Genomic DNA, 19,773 nt, shown 5'->3' on the forward strand with positions numbered 1-19,773 from the left:
TTATCCAATGCCAACAACCATTAATATAGATGGTAGTCTGAGACAGTGTGCCTGATCTAATGGGAGCTCCCCAAAGTCAGCTGGACTGGGACTGAACGAGCATGTGATCAAACTGGACTCACTGAATGTGGCTGAAAATGGGTGACTGAGAAGCCAATGATAATGGCACTGGAATTTGTCTCTACTGCATGTACTGGCTTTTTGGGATCCTAGTCTGTTTGGATGCACACCTTCCTAGGCTTGGATGGAGGGGGGAGGGCCTTGGACTTCCCACAGGGCAGGGTACCCTGCCCTCTCTTACAACTGGAGGGGGAGGAAGGAGGGTGAGTGGGGGAGCAAGAGGGAAATGGGAGGAGGGGAGGAAGTGGAAATTTTGACTGGTATTATTTATAAAGCAACAAAAATTTAAAAAATAGATGGTAGTTATATGAGTATTGATGATATCATCCAGACAAATTCTGTTTCAAAATATTCATGATAAGAAGTTGAAAGGGCTTCTAAAGTATTAATCAACATACAGGCTTCCGTGAGACATGAGGGTCTCCCCAGTGTGAATCCACAGGGCAGTGGCTGTCCCTAATATGGCAGGCACCAAGGGGAAACACCAAGAATCACTGAGGGTACCAGTAGAAGGTTGGCTATCATCTCCTTAAACTTAATGTTAATGTATCTTACCCAATCCAGGATCAACCATCCATTAGAGATCCTCATCAGACTCACAGTGCCCATAGTATCCCACATACTAGACATTGGGTCTAAGGTCCTAGTACTGGGAGATGTGAAAATGCTGTTGAAGGGCACAAACTGCCAGAGAAAATATGAGTAAGCACTGGGGATCAACGTGACAATAGGTAACAATCACCCTGTTTGTCTGAACTTGCTTAAGAAGTTCTTAAATGTTCTAACACCACACATACACACACAAAAAAAAAAAACAGGCAACTGTGTTAGGTAATAGATGGTGCTGTTAACCTGATTGTGGTAGTCATTACCCAACACATTTCCATATCAACTCAAGACAGTGTAATGCAAATATACATGATGTATTTGTCAATTATACATCAATAAATCCAAAGGCAGGTGAAAAGAGAGAGAGAGAGGGAGAAGGACCACTCCATACAATTCTATCATCAAATAAGACTTTAGGAATCTAAAAATAGACAGAGAAGGTGATGCGATACCTAAAATTCTATGAATATACATTCCACAAGATCTTTCCAGGTGTCTATGTCATGGTGGATAAAAATGCAGGCCCGTGTCCATGGAGACTGCTTTTTCACAAGTATATTTTCTTCATCTGACAAATTGACTTCTGTTTATTACTGCAAACGATGTCATTCCAGCCCCACACAGAAAGTGAATGATTTATTATAACACATTGTTCACGGTCGCTGCTGGGCTCACCTTTGCGCCAGAACCTGCAAGGGAGGAAAGAGCATCAGGTGTTTCCACAGTAATGCTGGGAAAGAGAAAGCAAGGGTAAGCAAGCCTGGGGATGAGGTTGGAGTCTGTGGAAATCAGATTCTAGTGTGTACAAACTAACCATTCCCCACCACCCGTATCTGACCTTTTCCTGGAAAACAGGGTCCACCACATTCAATATTCTCTCAGCTTGGTACTTAACTGTTCTCCCAGCACACATCCCAGAGTCTGCTTCATCACTAGGTCTTGGTACCCAGGGACTGTCAATCCATGTGCTTGTTTATATATTGAGAAGGTCTCTTCTTTTTCTCATATTTTAATAAAGCTTTCTTTCATTTTTTTTCAAAGTTTATTAAATTATGAAAGTTTCCATTTCCGCCCCTCCTCCCAACCTCCTCCCACTCCTCCCATCCCCCTCCTCCTCCCTCTCCATCCCTAAGAGGAGTCAGGGCTTCCAGCCCTGTGGGTAGTTCAAGTTCCTCCCCCCTCCCTCCAGGTCCAGGAAGGTGAGTATCCAAACAGACTGGATCCCAAAAATCCAGGATATGCAGAGGAAACAAGTCCCAGTTATTTTAGAGACTGGAGAGCTAATTAAAATATCTAGATAATCTACTTATTTCTGTCATCTAGGGCAAGTAACTTAATATCCTGGATTCCTACTTTTCTTCTCTGAGAACTGAGAATGACAATAACACCGCTACCTAATTCTCACTACAGAAATCTGATAGAATATAGGAACATAGTAAGATATTGGAGTTTTTAAATAATTACATAAATATGAAACACAACAATATGAGATTGGGGGCTTTAGATTTACGAGAAATAATCATTATTGTCTTGACATTAATTTTATTATAGAGATATAAATGAAAGATGGAGAGATGTCTCAGACATTAAGAAGGCTTACTGCTTTTCCAGAAAACAGGAGAGTTATGTTTCCTTAAGCTATATTGGTGTGGTCATCACCTGTGCCTCAACTACAGCGGATCCAACGCCCTCTTATTGGAGGGCTCCATGGGCACTCACAGACACCTGGCACACACTCACAGAGAGACACATATACACACAAATGAAAATAAAAATAGATCCGACTTTTTCAAATATAGATGAGTGACTGAAAGCACAATAAAGCCCCCTATCTGTAAGCACCTGCTTGGGCACCCTGGGTACTTCTCATCCTGCACTCTTCTAACTCAATTCCTTATCTCTCCTGGAGTGTCAGCATCACGGGTCTCACAGGACTCCGGTGATGAGTAAACGGGGATAAAGGTAACTCCATCCTCAGCATCCACACCAGGGCTGAGCTGTTGTAGTTTCATAACCAACAGCTGGAAACCCTAAAGTCTTCTCATGGCACAGGACCCAGGACTCCTCTGGGTAACTCTAGACTCACGTGGCGCTTTCGTTGTACGGCGTCTGATCAACCCATTGCCACTGTCGATGTCCTGGATCTGAAAGCCCAATAAAATAAGCACCATCACGTCTCAGGATCTTAGTGATGAAATCCTAAGAGGAAAGAAAGACATAGCATTCAGCCTGGATTGAGGGCTTTTTCTTTTTCTGTTATAGAATTTTTATAATATCTTTTAAAAGTTATTTTAAATATGCAAAAATATAGGTTCAATATGATGCATATGTGCAAATACATAATAAATAAATCCTAATTCATCTTTCTAGGCCCTTAAGTAGTTTTCAAATTTTAGATTAATACACAAGAATTGTACATTTTGGAAGTACCCTGGTCACACAGAGATGAAAAGACAAAGAGGATCAAGCACTAAAAGAGCCCCCACCTCACCCCCAGGAGTGCCATCTTCCCCAACTGACCAGGATACAAAGTCATTACTCATAGGCCTGATTTTATAGACATTGGAAATAATCCCTCTCCATGATCATGAATCCTCATCTCAGAATCACGCTGCTCTTTTCTTCCCCAACACTGTTCTTGAAAATTGTGCATGAAAGAATTTTACAGATTTAATCATTCTCCATTCATAACTCCAGATATTTCATTTCTGATGGTTTGCTCTGACTCTCCTGATTGGATCCCCTTTCCCTAGTCAGCTCTGCGCCCTCTCCTGTTAGGCAGTTGGTACTACAGGAAGCCTCAGAAACTGGTCTTTCAGATAAAACATTCCATCCTTCCCTCCACCCTCAGGCACTGCATTTCTGTTGCCATGGTTCCTGCGGGTTGTTTAGTTCACTGCAGCGGGAGCTGGGTGTAGATTGCCAAGGCTGAAGCAACTTTTCCGGCTACCTGATGGCAAGCCTTCTGCCACAGCACCAACACCCAAGTCAACAAAACTCCATCTTAGTAAAAAGGGCAGACAACAGACTGGGCCCAGGCCCCACTTGCTCCCAGCATGCACCTGCTCTTCCCGGCTGTGGACCACCATCAGATGAGCACCCATGCTGGAGCACTTCTCCTCACTCTTGCTCCAAGATGCCGAGTCAGTGGGAATGAAGTAGCAGTGGGAACTGAATGGCTTCCAGTCCTTTGGGCAACAGCTCCAGACTCTGTCTATGGGAGGAAGGAGATGTAAGTGTAATGTCATAAAGACATTTAAAATCTGCTGTATGTGGAGACCACATGGAAACTGGGACTTCCCGCATCTCCAGATGCAGCAAGGAGCCCCTCCCTCTCTGGTGCCAAGGAACCCCAGTCTACTCTGACAGTGCCCTTCATAAGTCCACTTTCCAGCTTAGTGTACTAGAAAAACAAATTCTCTATTCAAACCACAGGTAAACAACACTTCAGAGACACTGTAACTGAGATAGCAATAAGATTGTGACAAACACATGCACACACATACACACACACACACACACACACACACACACACACACTTATGAAAACACTTGAGGGACTACAGAAATGACTCAGTAGTTAAGATGGTGTGTTGCTCTTGCAGAGGATTGGAGCTCCCAGCACCCACGACCTGAGGCTCACCATCACATATAACTCCAGCTCCAGGGATCCAACGCCCTCTTCCGCTCTCTGCAGGCACTGCACTCACATACACAAGCCCACACACAGGCACATAAACATATTATAAATTAAAAATAAAATCTTAAACACGCACTGGAGATGACTCCCTGGAGATGCTCACATTCACACCATCAGATCTGCTTCATTCTTTCCGGAGCTCCTTTCTGTGTCTAACGAAATTCAGCTCAGCCTGGCATTGGCTCTCCTGCCCTAAACTCTTCTTCATTGACACCAGGGGTCCACACATTCCGATCCTGCCTGACTGGAGACCTCTATAAAGGACTCCCCAGGCAGCTACTACTGAGCATGTGGTGTGATGTTGTGTCCCCACAGTGCCCATTGCAGACGGATCTTCCCGAGAATCGTGTTGGAAATGCTCATTCTAGGCATGTTAACTTTTACCTTTCAAGAGTGAATGCCGTTTTGTACACTCCAATCTGGTATAATTCAGTTCTTTTATGATTGCTTTCTCTTCAAGAAGCTGAGAATAATTTTTAAACAAAGCTGTAAAACAGAATAAAAACCATCCATTTTTCTGGTAGTAGTACTAAGACTCAACTCTACGCTTTTACCTTAGTACATTCTTTGTAGAAGCGAAACCTATAAATGTCCAATTACCTGAGTAGTTAGAAGCTGCCTGGGAAAGATCCCCCATCACCATAGAATATGGTGGCTGTGGCCCTAGCACTTGGGAATTAGGATGAGGAAGATCAGAAGTTTCAGGTCATCCTTAACTGTACAAGTTGGTATAGTTGAATGGTTAGTTTAGCTAGCTAACTAGCTAGTTAGTTTAGTTAATTGGTTGGGTTAGTTGGTTAGTTAGTTAGTTCATGGCTAGCCTGGGCTACATGAGACCTTACCACAAAAAAGAACAATTTTCCCTGTAACCCTGCTCTTACTGATTTATGACCACAAATATCTCCAGGAAGAGCTGGAAGGGACAGATCCATGACCTGGGGTCTCTCCAACATTTAATGGAGGGCACACTAAAGACTACATCTTAGGTGATAAATTTGATGAAATATGTGCAAAGCCCAGGAAAGAAGAGGGAGAAATGAGCTAATTCAGAGAAGTTTCAGGTTTCCCGAGCATGGAAGTTAGAAAAGAGCCCAACACTGATCAAAAGGACTTTGCTTTGTTCTTTCCTTTCCTTTCCCTCGGCCCCAGTGAGCTCTGATTTCTCAGTGTCCCCACACTTTCATGGTGTCCCTAACTTAAAACTAATTCACCTTTTCTCTACAAGTTGAATTTTCTTTTTTCTCTTCCTTATCTCCCACTTGTTCCTTGAGTCCCTAGATTCTGGCTTTCACTTCTGCCAATTTACCAAACTGTTTTTGAGATAGATATCAACGGCTCCTCGTGTGCACTTATCAGTCATCTTCCCGTGGGACTTCTCACATGACCCTAGCCCGCTTCTCCTCCTCCTTGACAGTTGGGAGATGCTGGCACCCTCCGGTTTGCCTGGCCCTGCTTGCTGCTGTGTCCTGTGCTCTTTCCTACCTGCTCCCTTCTACACTTATCTCTCTCACAATAGAACATTCTCCCAGTTCCATCTGTAATTCTCTTTCTCTTCCTTAGTGATATTGCACTTTCATGGGTTGTTGGAGTGGGTTGGCTGCTGACTTTATGATATCAGAACCCTAGAGTCACACCTCACTCCTCTGTGTCCCCTAAATTCTCAACTATCAATATTGATCAAAACTTCACCTCCTGTGCTCAATGGTATCTCCTCTTCTGTGCATCACCAGCAGGACCCTTGGATCAAGCCCCCAGTGCTGCTTAAATGAATTCTGAATTAGCTTCCTAATTTCTCCTTCCCTTCATTTTCACACCTCGGTTAGAGACGCTTCTCTAAGTGAGTTTTAATTTTATCATGTCCAGCTGCAGATTCCTCAGTGGGTCTCCATGACTGTGGCACATTGCAAATCTGTACACACTTTTCAACCTTCCTGATATGAATATCCACTTGGGCTATGCCTTTCCAGTTCCCTACTCAAGAAACTGGGTCTGGGGCTGGTGAGATGGTTTAGCGGTTAAGAGCATTGACTGCTCTTCTAGAGGACCCGGGTTCAAATCCCAGCACCCACACGGCAGCTCACAGCTGTCTGTAATCCCAGTTCCAGGGGTCTAACAGCCATGGCAAAAACACAAATGCACATAAAATAAAAATAAATTTTTTTAAAAAAAAAGAAACTGGGTCTATTTCTACACCACCTGATATGAGCTGCCTGTAAGACTTTCTTTGTCCACTAAAATACACAAAGTCAAATTGCTGCTCACTCCATGTTGAGCTTGGCATACTGCTGCCATCCATCCTGGAACTCTGAAGTTGCCATGGGAAGCTGGGGTGTCTGTTGCTGATGCGTGACTCCCTGAGGATGAGTCAGTTCACCTAGAGCCATGGGAATCTTCCAAGAGAGACCAGGCTTGGTGACACCACCAAGAAAGAATTAAATAGTTCAATTAATCTACTAATTTTTAAGCTGGCTAAGGGTTCAGCCACAGCCACTAAATTAAATAACATTACAGGAAATACCCGTGTAATATGGCCTGCACTATTTTGTCATCAGAGTCCAGTTTTTTCTGCCCCCTACAGTTACGGGCTCAGTTCTCCATGCAGCACTACATGGTACAGGAATGCACACCTATATTTGCCCGCATTTCCCATGCTCCCCCATGTCTCTGGCATTGCTGGAACACATAGGTCTAGGCATCAGCTGCTCCAAGTTTTCCTTAGCCTCCTGGGCTCACTTCTCACCTGCACAGCATTTCCCATGCGAGCTTTTAAGCGCTGCTTCACTTGACTGTTCTCTACATTTCCTGAGACGGGGGCTGTGGCTCTGTTTGGACTCTGACATGCTGCCCAATATATAGTAAATGGATAGTAGTAATTATTGAGTGGATTAAAATAATACCTACATAAAACGTAGTTTATGCTTTTTATTTGATTAATTTGAAAGTCTATCTATAGGGAAATTCACTGTTTTTCTAAATTAGCTTTCAGGTCTCACACAGTTTGGGACAAAAAACAAATGATTAGAAGGAAATTCCCTAGGGCTCTGACCCTGGAGTAGCTCTGTCATCTCTTCTCATCACCCTGATCTATCCACAATGTAAGCATCTATGCATCTGATGGGGCTGGTTTCTCAATGCTGCTGAGGAAATACAGATTTAGCCTCAGAATAGGAATATACCACAGATACCCCAGGATTTCACTCTGTGACACCAGCTAACACACACTGGCTTCTCTAGTGAGAACAAATGAATTTTTCAGAAGAGTCATTATGAAACAAAGAAAAATTTTCATGTTATCCATCTCCCCAGAGAGTTCCTGTCTCAGGTTTCTACATAGCCTTCTGTCTAATGGGTCCCCTTCCTTGTCATTGCTACTTGTCCCATGGTCGTACTTACTGATCAGAGCAATGGAGAATAAGATTGTCACTAGCAAAAAATATATTGTTAATGAGGTGAGGAGCACCCTGGAGAATCTATGACAGCTTTCATGAGTCATGATCTTCTTTGGAGGAGCTGAAAGACAAACAAAATCCATGTCATGAGTTCTGTTCCCATTTCCTCTTCATTCTTCTTTTCTTCTCTTTTTTGTCCATGATAAATACTAATAACATGATGTTTAAAATAATCAGAAAATGCAAATAGGAAAAAATCATGTTAAACATAGAAACATTACTATACATGTTGTGTGTGTGTGTGTGTGTGTGTGTGTGTGTGTGTGTGTGTGTATACTAATTCCTGACATTGAAAATGATTGTTGTCACTATTTTGGTATGTTTCTTTCTAAGAAGTTAAACACTTTTACTTATAATAAATGTGTTTTCCACAATTGAAAATCTGATTTGTGACTATATTTTCTTTGACATTATGACATTATTTCCCCTGTATTTTGCTTTATTTTTGAAACAGGGAGTCAGTATGTACCCCCAGGTAGATCTTGAACTCATTATGTAGTCCAAGGTGATCTCAATTTCACAGAAACCCCCGTCTCATGCTCCTGAGTTTGAGATTACAGGCTTCAGCAGCACATCTGAATAAACATTTTTAATATAATCATGTCGTGTCTTCTTTATAAGTTTTATACTGATTGCATAGTATTTCATCATATAGTTTGGGGGGTGAGTAAAAGAAGCTGTTCAACACTTAGATGTCAACAGACCGTGATATGTTACCAAATAGAGAGAGAAAATCAGAAGACCATGGTTTAACTGTTGAAACAAAATGTTACACACATTTAAGTGTATTTATGTGTAGAAAAGATACAATAGCATGGGTGATGTGGTTTTCTCTAGATGATAAAAGGCAACACCTTCTCTTTTCCATTGTACAATCCCACAACCTTTCACATCTGTCTACAGTCAGCACACTTGGTTGAGACTCCAATGACCCAGATGCATGGCCAGAAACTAAGATCATCCGTCTTTCTCCTTGACTTCATCACTCACTAGGAGGAGCAGAAAAGGACTTCTTACCTGGAGGAGAGCCTGGATTGATGTCTGAGGAATCAATTTTATTTTTGAAGTTCGAGTTAATATAAATGTTTTCTGAAAACATGTTGAGAAGAAATCTTCCCTTGTCCTCAGAAGATGAGTGTCATCCCTTCTGTAAAATAGGCCTTGAACAAGAAACAAATGTGGCAACAAATTATCCTGATTCCAGCTAGGAATGAGAGGCAGTAACAGAAGCTGCCCTGCAGAATGAGGTCCAGTCCCCTGACTGGCAAAGGGAGAATCACGGGCGGGGAATGCACCCAGGACCATTGTACAAACGTCTCGATACCAAGAACTCAAAGCTGGGCAGGGAGGGGAGAGAAAACAGGAAGGAACGAAAAAGAGGAATCAAGCCATTGGAGAAGTCAAATTTGCCACAGAGCTGACGTTCTGACACTCAGTCTGAGCTAACCTCCACAATAAAGCATCCGTTTCCCATCTTGTGCTGAGATTCCTACTCCTGATTCCTGTAGAGCTGCCACTTGGTATCCCTGAGGCTTTAATACCACGCTTAAGTCGTGGTTGAACAGAAACATTGTTCAACCCAAAGGCACCAGTATGCACCCAGACTGTCCCACCACATGGGGACAGTGTCTTCACCCTGATCGGTCTCTGGAACCCTGGCCTCCTCTATCTTATGCATGGATACTCCCTTGAACCTGCTGGGGCTCTGACATCCAGTTTTCCCATACCCAGAAAAGATTTCCTCTTTTTCTTGAAAGTCACTGAGTTCCCATCTTGTGTTTTCCACTCCCACCCTCTGTACCTTGCCTGGTTCCTGGTTCCTCAGAGAGGAAGGTCCCCTCGGCCTGCAGAGTACCCAGATCCCAACCTGACGTGGAACTAACAGCGCACTGGGTCCACTCTGGCCTCTTCCAAGTGCTGAGGTGTCACACTAGGCTGTCCTGGAGGACCCTCTGCCCACTCATTTAGGGTTCTGACTTCCTGCAAGAAGTGACCTCAAGCACGAACGACTTCTCACTCTGCTTGAGCTCAGACTCGCTGAACCTGCCCACTCTCAGACATGGCTGCCCTCGTTACCTCTCAGACTCTGAGGTCTCACATCAGGCTGTTGCTTCCCAGTCAAGACACGGTTCCTCCCACTGCTCAGATTCCATTTCTGCTCAAGACAGCCCTCTGCACAAACAGGTCATTGCTTCCCCACACCCCACCCTACTATAGACACCTACATTGCCTTGTCCTGCATAATACTTTACTCAAAATTGAATTATTTATTAAGAGACAATAGTATTTTAAAATACTATTTTTAAGAGATAAAATACTCTATCATTCATTAAAATCCTTATACAAAATTGAGTTCTGAAGTGACCTCTATTTCTCTAGGGGAAAAAAATCACATTGTGCATGAACTATACTGTGTCATAAACAATCCCAGTACCTAACTGACTTACAATATCAAACACTTATTTCTCAATCACATTTTATTTGGGCTTAGGGTCTGCCTAATGCTGACTAATTCTCCTTAGATCCAGCCATACATTTCTTTATTCTGGCACTAAGACCACAGAGTAGGTGAGCCTGCAATATACTCCTCTATTTAATTTGGAGGTCAGGGCTAGTGATATGCCTAGGCAGGTATAGGTGTTTGCTATGAAACCTGACCACCCGAGTTGAATCCCTGGATCTCACATGGTAAGAGAGATCCACATCCTGCATGCTGTCCTCACTTTCTTGTCCATCTGCAAAACATGTGCACACATACACACACACACACACACACACACACACACACACACACTAAATAAATGAATAAATAAATTAAGTAAGTAGTGGTCATTAAAAAGTCACTATTATAATATCGGTCAAGGCAGGCACTTGTACAAAACTATAAATTAGGGAGAAAGACAGACTATGCACACTGTAGATCCCACAGGAAAATGTGTCAAGAGCACCAAAGTTTAATACTTCCACACAGAATTATGCAAACACTTTTGACCAATTGCGTGAACCAGTTCCAACTACTTTTCATTATCCTGCTAAAGGATCGCTAACAACCCTTTAAAATGTGGCATAAATAGCAAAAGAAACAATTAGCAGGGTAAAGAGAAGGCTCTCCGGATGGGGGAGGGGAATTTTTCCCAACAGGATTCATGAACTGAATGGAGAGTTCTCAAAAGAAAGAATACAGATGGTCAATAGATGCCTAAACGTGTGCTAAAAATACTAGTTATAAGGGAAATAAATAGATAAACATTTTTGAGATTCCAACTTACACCAATCAAAATAAAGTAAGCATAACAATTCCTGGAAGAATCTTGGACATATACCCAAAGGATGCTCAATCATACTACAAGGACACTTGTTCAACTATGTTTATAGCAGCATTATTTGTAATAACCAGAACCTGGAAACAATCTACAAACAGGGATTTTCCCATGATAGAATTTTGTGTGACTTGGGCTTGTGCATTCTGTAACAACCACTGTGAGTCCATATATTCTGATGCCCTGCTGTATACAAAAGACACAGTTCCCGTGTAATCAGTCACCACATTTGGCTTTTAAACTTTCTACTCCCTCTTCCATAATGTTCCGTGAGCTTTATGGGAAATGAAGTTATGGTACAAATGTCCCTTTTAGGGGTGAGCATTCTGCTTATTCTCTACACCTTGTCCAGTTGGGGGTTTTATGTTAGTTATCATCTACAGCCAGTTGAAGCTTCTCAGAGGAGGGTTGCGAGACACACTGATCTATGGATTCAACAATAGGTCTTTAAGACACAGTAAACAATGTCCATTTAGCTAAGCAATAGTAATAGATTCTCCCCTTGGCCTATGATCTGTCTAACCATAGGTTCTTAGCCCAGTAATGGTGGAAGGTATGTGTTTCATCTTAGGAACAAAACTTAAATCTAATCAGAAAGTTATTGGTTGCTGCCATGATGCTGCAGTCACTATTGCATCAGTGGGCGTGTCTGGTGAGGTCAGTCACAATTGCAGCTCCCAGGGGTCACAGCGGGATAAGATTGATGATGACTTTCCTTGTCCAGTAGCGTGCACAGCACCTTCCAGTACTATGAAAGCTAAACAGTAGGGACGAAGCTTCTAGGTCAATACCAACTTGTTTTTTTCATGTCTTATGACTCAAATGTGTGGTCTGCAGCAAGAGGGTCTTACCATAAAATTCTGGAGCATTGTCCACAATAGCTAAGCTATAGAACCAACCTAGTTTTCCAACAACAGAGGAATGGATAAAGAAAATGTGCATCTGTGTACAATGGATTTTTTAGCCATGAAAAATACAAAGTTATGGCATTTGCAGGAAAATGTATACTAGTGGATATAATTGTATTAAGTGGATTAAACCAATCTCACCATGAAATATAGCACAGGTTTCTCATTTGTGATGCTTAGATTTTAGACAGATGCATAAACTCAGGTTGCATACATGGCATGAAAATAGAAGTAAAATCTTGTAGAGGAAAGAGGGATGGATGGGAGGCCTTGGTGAGAGAAACGGCAAGTTCAGGGAGTATGTGGGAAATGGGCTCAGCATGGATTATTTAGGATATGAAAATACCCTGTGTAATTGTACCATGAGCAATGAATAACACAATGAGAGTTTTGAAAAATAATAAAGTAAAATAAAACTTCAAAAAGCGTTCTGAAGAGTAACCAAGAATGGTGACAATAGCCTATAATGTTTGAGAGTCTACAGGACCTACAACTCCAAAAAATGGTATTCTGCATTCCTGGCACTGGGCTTTTATTTGTTGGACTCTGCATAGTAGGGACACTGTTGCCCTGTTGTAGGGTATCTCCCTTTTATCTCTTTTGTGTGTATGTATAGATACATTTTAGAAACCCTATATCATAATATGTTTCTATGATTTTTTTCAAAACACCTTTAGTAATATTTATCCATCCTATAATACTTCTCTTACCCTATCCTCCTCTCCCTGACCCCTCTATAACACTTTCTGTATAGTTATTCCCATTTAATCCTTTATACCACTGCATTGTATTGCTCCTCCTTTGAAAGCCCCTTCTCCTGGCCCCTTAGAAATTCCTGACCTCTAATAGTTGTTACAAATAAAATACAAATCTGAAGATTAAATGCTAACATTCACAACTGAGAAAAATGTGCAACCTTTGTCTTCCTGGGTCTGGATTACCTCATTCAGAATGACTGTTTCCAGCTCCATTCATCACCTGAAAACTTCATAATTTCATCTTTCTTACCAATATAATAACCATCTATTGTGTAGTTATGCATTTTTATCAGCTGATGGACATCTGGACTTCTTACCTCTCCTGGCGACTGTGAGCAGAGCAGCAATGAGCATGGAGGAGCAGTGTCTCTCGATTAGGGTGTGGAGTCCTTTGGGGAAATGCCAGGAGTGGTGCAGCCTGATCACGAGGTAGACATTATTTTAGCTTTCTGGGAACCCCACACTGATGTTTTCAGTCACTGCTCCAGTTTGCACTCCTCCTGGCACTGAATAAGTGCTTCCCTTTCCCACATCCAGTCCAGCATTTGTTGCTGCTTGGTTTCACTGTTGCTTCTGCTTCCTTCTGCATTAGTCATTCTGACTTGAGTGAGAGAAAAATCTCAAAGAATTTTAATTTGCATGGCTAAGGATCTTTTAAAAGATTTTCTCTTTCTTTTTTGTTCAGTTGTCCATTTCCTTTCCTTTTCGGGGAGGTATTTTCTTTTTGTAAAGCTTTCTCTGAACCTTCATCAGGCGATGGATGGAGATAGAGACAGAGACCCACATTGGAGCACTGGACTTAGCTCCCAAGGCCCAAATGAGGAGCAGAAGGAGGGAGAACATGAACAAGGAAGTCAGGACCGCGAGGGGTGCGCCCACCCACTGAGACGGTGGGACTGATCTAATGGGAGCTCACCAAGGCCAGCTGGACTGGGACTGATGGAGCATGTGATCAAACTGGACTCTGAATGTGGCTGTCAATGAGGGCTGACTGAGAAGCCAAGGACAATTGGCACTGGGTTTTGATTCTACTGCATGGACTGGCTTTGTGGGAGCCTGGTTTGTTCGGACACTGACCTACCTAGACCTGGATGGAGGGGGGAGGACCTTAGACTTCCCACAGGGCAGGGAACCCTAAATGCTCTTAGGACTGGGGAGGGAGGGGGAGGAGAAGTTGGGGAGTGAGAGGGGAATGGGGGGTGGGAAAGAGGTGGAAATTTTTAATAAATAAATTTTAAAAAAGAAAAAAAGCTTTCTCTGTATTCTAGATGTATAGTTGGTAGAGAATTTTTTTCTCATTCCGTGGGCCGCCTTTGCTGTGCAGAGGCCTTAGCTTCATGAGGTCCCATTTACTAATTGTTGTTCTTAATGCCTGTACATTGCAGTTCTGTTCTGAAAGTCTTTTCCTTTTAAAAGTCTTGGCCATTGAAGTCAAGCATGATCCATCCTTTCTGCCCTATCAGATTCAGGGCATGAAGTCTTAGGTTAAGGTCCTTGATTCATGTGGATTTGAGTTTTGTGCAGAATCAGCAGTCAGGACCTAGCTTTTTTCTTCTGCATGTACCTATCCGGTTTGATCATAATCATGTGTTAAAGGTGCTGTCTTTTCTCCAAACTGTATTGTTGGCCTCTTTGTCAAAACCAAGGTAGCTTTTTTTTTTAGTTTGTTTTTTATGCCAGTATTATATTGCCTTTATTATTATTGCTCCGTGGTATAACTTGAAATCTTGGGTGATGATGTTCCCTGCAGGTTTCTTTGTTCTGTTTTTGTCATTGTTGTTGAAGATTGTTTAGGCTGTCCTAGGATTTTGTGTTTCTAGATGAATGTTAAGATTATTTATTAAATTCCTGTGAAAACTCTGTTAAAATTTTAAAGGTTACCCTCGACTCAGCAGATTGCTCTTGGTAGGCTGGCCATTTGTACAACATTAACCCTGCTAATCCACAAGCAGGGGAGATCTTTCTACCTTCTGGTATCATCTTCAAGTTCTCTCTTCGGTGTCGTAAACTTTTGAAATAGACTTTAAGTAGCAGGGTTTCAAAGATCAGAAGATTTCGGCCATGGCTGGCTTGAGTACATGAGCGATTTAGTCATCGAGCGGAAAAGAGGAAGTGGTTATATCATGTTACTGTGTGTTTCCCGTTCCTTCCTCGGGGAGGAAGAGATGGGCGCTGAAGGGCTGAACATCTGATCCTGCAGAGAGAGAAAACATTCCCTCAGCTGCACCAGTGAAGCAGCTTAAGATTCCTTTGCTTTTCCTCATCTGCCTGAGCTCTGCCTGTGCTGGCTGCTCTGCCCACTGGCAACGCTGTACCCCTCTGTCCGCTTCCGCTGTGCCCACTGGCAACGCTGTACCCCTCTGTCTGCTTCCGCTCTGACCACTGGCAACGCTGTACCCCTCTGTCTGCTTCCGCTCTGCCCACTGGCAACGCTGTACCCCTCTGTCCGCTTCCTTCCATCCTTTTGTCCTGTGTCTCTATATTTATGCTGACACATCTGGATAAAGAATGATGGGGTGGTAGAACAAAGTCCAACAGAAGAACGGCCCTGGATAACATATAGTATCAAACAGAACAAAGTGCTAAGGAGAAATGGAATGCTTGAAAAATGGGTGGAACTAAAGGTAAGTCCACGTCAGGTGTGTGGGTGAACGGAAAACCTTTTAGCCTTTCCAGGGAGCTAGATATAAAACCAAGTTCTCGATGAATGATCCTTCTTTTTTTATTTTTTATTTTTGCTTTTTTTAATATTTATTTATTTATTATGTACACAACATTCTGTCTGCATGTATGCCTGCAGGCCAGAAGAGGGCACCAGACCTCATTACAGATTGTTGTGAACCACCATGTGGTTGCTGGGAATTGAACTCAGGACCTTTGGAAGAGCAGGCAATGTTCTTAACCACTGAACCATCTCTCCAGCCCTGAATGATCCTTCTGCAGGACTTTGCAGCCAGATTTGTCCTGCTGGTTCATATGAAGATTGGTATAGAATACACCAACATGACATTACAGGAGGAAGAACAGTTTGGTGTGCCTTAGATTGTCCTTCTTTGACCTCATTAAAGGGCTGGAAAACCATAGCTATGGTGTGGGAGGCTGGAACCTATCAAGATGATATGTCTAAGCTCACAGGGCACAGGACCATTTCAGGTTCTGATGTCAGCTCTGAGCTCTCTGACGGAAGTTCTTTCATAAATGTTTTAAAACAAACATTACAAATAGTACTTTTAAAATTTTAGTTTCTTAATATAAACAGTATGAGCTAGTTTTGACACCCTTCAAAATAATCTCATTTCTAATTTTTCTGTAAATTTTAAACCCCTTTGTTAAAAATTAAACTATCATTTATATCTCAAATAACATCATTAATTGATATTAATTGCCCCAAGGTTAAAATGGATCCTTAGAGGTTAGACATAAAGGCCAAGCAGGAGCAGATGGGTAGTCCCAGATCCAGCAGCTCAACTTGAATCATCTAAGCTTGTGAAATGGATTTAGGTGACTGAAGGATACTGGAGCCCTCTGCTGCCTTGGGGAATAGAAGTAACTGGGCTCTGATGAAAGATTAACAGGCCATCAAACCCTTCATGCAATAGTTCACAGTTAACAGACTACAACCACAAAGCAAAGAGATTGAATATATTTTTCCAAAGAAATAGTAAGTGTATAGAGCTCAAAGCACATGAAGTTGATTTTTTCAGATTTGCAATTTGAAATAAGGTATGTTTAATTGCCATAAGACAAAATTAATATTGAGATTTTTTTTTAAAGCAAACCGTGACAGTTAAGGGTTAGAGAAAGCAGCGTCTTTTAATTAAGTATTCAGTGGTTGGGTAATGCAACCTGTAGTCTTTATGAGATCCTTTGGACCCATCTGCTAAGTGTGGAGAGGCCAGAGCCTCAGGCTTTGCATACTCCGGCATCTGAGTGGTGTTTTCCTGAGAGCACAGCAGCAGCAGTTGAAAGACACTAGATCCCGACTTCATGCCTAGATCCAGCCAGTCAGAAGTCCTTGGAGGAAGAGGCTGTGCCTTCCTGCACAGGAAAACTATTGGGATGCCTGATCAGAGCACTCATCCTGCAGAGGCCACAGAGGGACAGCAGGGTGAGGGGCAGTGTGCACAGTTCCTGAGGCTGCAACAGATGCAAGTGAGAGCGGGTGCGCCCTGGCCACAGGAGCCAGGCCTCTGCACAATATCTGGAGGGCGCTACACTAGCAGTTCCCAACCTTACTAATGCTGTGACCCTTTAATACAACGCTTCATGCTGTGGTAACCCCCAATCATAAAGTTATTTTTGTTGCTACTTCATAATTGTAATTTTACTACTGTTATGAATCGTAATGTAAATATCTGTGTTTTTCAATGGTCTTAGGCGGCCCCTGTAAGTCATTTGATCCTCCCAGGGAATGCGAACCACAGGTTGAGAAATCATGAGCTACATAGACCAGAAGATCGGAGTTCTGCTGGGGAGGGTCGGGGAATGGAGAGTGGGGAGGTGGAAATGACCACGCCCTTCTTCACCTGGCTCACCACTCTCCCAGTTTCCACTCATCTTTGCTCGGTGTCATTCAGGACAGAGGCTCCAACGTGGTAGCAACCTCACATTTCATCTTCACAAAGTGACCCTCCCAAGGTGCTTGGGGTTCTGGAAATGGAGCCCCAGTAGCTGGTGGAGCTATTGGGCTCTCCCCACGACCCCACTGTGAAGAACTTAGATACAAAGAAGCCAGTGCGGTGCCCAGTATTTTCCCATCTCATTGTGCATAGTGCCCATCTGGTCTCTAGGCTAAGCAGCTTTTGCTTGTGGGATGCCTTTTCAGGCAGCAACTGAAGCTGAGGCCACAGAAGAGACAGAAAGCCAAGTTTCACTATCTGACCCCCACCTATCAGGGATGCTTGGAAATCCTGGCTCTTCTGCAAAACGTGCAAATTAGCTACCGAGGAAAGTCGCTAGACTGCAGAGACCTCCCCAAAGCACAGCAGCTCAACTACTCAGACACCAGTGCACAAGTAATGACAGTAAGTCTGGAACTTAGAACTCGGGTAACAGAAAAGGAAAGCCTGACCCAGCCCCTCCCACTAATTTTCCCAGAGAAGTCGGTTTAGGGGCTAAGACACCCACTAGCGCCACTGTCCTAGCCTCCCTTGGAGGCTTTGTCCTTTCCCCTGCGTTTGTTCTAGCAAATGCCAGGAATAAACAGGACATCATCTGCAATTAAACACAAGCTCTGAATATTTCAGCAAGATGTAACAGTTGCTTCCCCCCCCCCATTGGACACAGCTACTGCCCTGAGGCATGAGCTCCATGTGACAGGAGACCTGGCTACTAGGATGGACTCAGGTGATCAGAATCCTCCTGCCTCCTGGGTCTTTGCCTCTGAGAACACAAACAGTTCCTCTCTGGTCCATGCCCTGGCATTGTGAGAATTGTCTGGGGAAGGGTGAATTAAAACAGTTCATTGTAGCTCCAGGGTGCCTTAAATTATAAACCATAGATCACTTTACTTCTGCCACCTCTGCTCCCCTTCCTGAAACAAAAATGTCATTTGTTTCCAAGTACTTAGGTAGCACCTGTCCCAGCACTCAAGACCCAGAACAGGAAGATCATGGAATTAAGGGGTGTTTAACACGTTAGAAATTGTTCAAATTTGTAGAAATAGAAAGTGGTTGAATGTGGTTTTCAGAATCTTAGTTCAAAACATGTAATACAACTAAAAACTTGCTTCAGTTGCAGGCAGATAATGAATTACCCAAACCCTTTAGGCTTAAAGAGCTGATTCAGTGTTTATTACATGTCTGTTCGTTGATCTGGGCTCACCTGGGTAGATTTCAGGTTAGTATCACTCTGTAAACACAGACCTTATTCAATTTGTGACTTATCTGCTTATCTAAAGGTGCTCTGAGGAAAATTAAAGAGGCACATAAAATACAAGGTAGCGGGAAGCCGTCCAGCACTGAGTCCTAGGGTGATGCTGTAGTTCAAGTCTGCTCTACTGTGCCGTCAGATGTGCTCAGTAAGGGGAATTCTCTACTCCCACTGCTATAAAAACAGTAATGGGAAAAGTTCACTTTAAATAAAGGAAAAGCCCCCCAGATGTCATGCAGTGGTGCCACATGTCTTTATCCCAGTACTTGGGAGAGAGATATGTGAGTTCAAGGTCATCCTGTTCTACAGAGCAAGTTCCAGAACAGCCAGAACTACACAGAGAAACCCTGTCTATGGAAGAAAAAAAAGCCCCCCTGGAATTACTGTATAAATTCTTCTCTGGGCAGTGAACTTGTAAATCTGACAACACATTAAACTGAAGCCTGCATAAAAATAACTTGAGTTTGGATATGGTCAGGAAATAAGCATCTGGTGGAGGAGGGTTAACTGTCTATGTGTTACTTTCATTGGTTAATAAAGAAACTGCCCTTGACCTTTTTGATAGGCCAGCCCTTAGGTGGGTGGAGTAGACAGAACAGAATGCTGGGAGAAAGAAAGCAGAGGCAGGCAGACGCCATAGCTCTGCTCTCTGAGATGGATGCAGGTTAGTATCTTCCCGGTAAGCCACCACCTTGTGGTGTTACACAGATTATTAGAAATGGGTTAGATCAATATGTAAGAGTTAGCCAATAAGAGGCTACAGATAATGGGTCAGGCAGTGTTTAAATGAATACAGTTTCTGTGTAATTATTTCTGGTAAAGCCAGCCGGTGGCGGGCAGGAATGCGGCCCGCCACTCCTTCTACAAGCATCTAATGAAAACTTCAGTTGCAGGATTGTAACATGAAGGCCAGCTTGTTGGGGTATCTGTTCCCGCCCGGTACCCCACAACCAGCAAGTCCCAAAGAAAATTACACACAGGACTCCATTAGGTTATAAACTGATTGGCCCATTAGGTCAGGCTTCTTATTAGTCCTTG

The 19,773-nt window shown here is 42.9% G+C and overlaps 1 protein-coding gene across 3 annotated transcripts; it reads right to left on the bottom strand.

Moving 5' to 3' along the window:
* Positions 1-1,024: 1,024 nt before the first annotated feature.
* LOC148122622 (C-type lectin domain family 4 member A-like) lies at positions 1,025-13,369 on the bottom strand. 3 transcript variants are annotated; one of them, XM_087904266.1, is made up of 7 exons: positions 13,182-13,369; positions 8,896-9,038; positions 7,823-7,939; positions 4,814-4,915; positions 3,792-3,943; positions 2,816-2,928; positions 1,025-1,418 (listed from the first exon to the last, which is right to left on the bottom strand). In XM_087904266.1, the coding sequence occupies exons 2-7, from the start codon at positions 8,975-8,977 to the stop codon at positions 1,277-1,279; spliced, it is 708 nt and encodes a 235-aa protein (XP_087760392.1). In that variant the 5' UTR covers positions 8,978-9,038; positions 13,182-13,369; the 3' UTR covers positions 1,025-1,276. The 3 variants fall into 3 exon arrangements, with proteins under 3 accessions (XP_087760392.1, XP_087760393.1, XP_087760391.1); XM_087904267.1 differs by lacking the exon at positions 13,182-13,369 and adding an exon at positions 9,326-9,415; XM_087904265.1 differs by lacking the exon at positions 13,182-13,369 and having other exon boundaries at positions 8,896-9,218.
* Positions 13,370-19,773: the final 6,404 nt, after the last annotated feature.

This window comes from Myodes glareolus, chromosome 3 (assembly GCF_982192425.1).
Source record: "Myodes glareolus chromosome 3, mMyoGla1.1, whole genome shotgun sequence".
Lineage (NCBI taxonomy): Eukaryota > Metazoa > Chordata > Mammalia > Rodentia > Cricetidae > Myodes > Myodes glareolus.

Excerpts from the sequence above, each read along its gene's own strand:
- LOC148122622 (XM_087904266.1), bottom strand. The coding sequence starts at position 8,977 with ATGTTTTCAGAAAACATTTATATTAACTCGAACTTCAAAAATAAAATT. Across the intron at positions 7,940-8,895 it reads CAATCCAGGCTCTCCTCCAG|CTCCTCCAAAGAAGATCATG; the intron begins GTAAGAAGTCCT and ends TTTGTCTTTCAG. Across the intron at positions 1,419-2,815 it reads CCGTACAACGAAAGCGCCAC|GTTCTGGCGCAAAGGTGAGC; the intron begins GTGAGTCTAGAG and ends CCTCCCTTGCAG.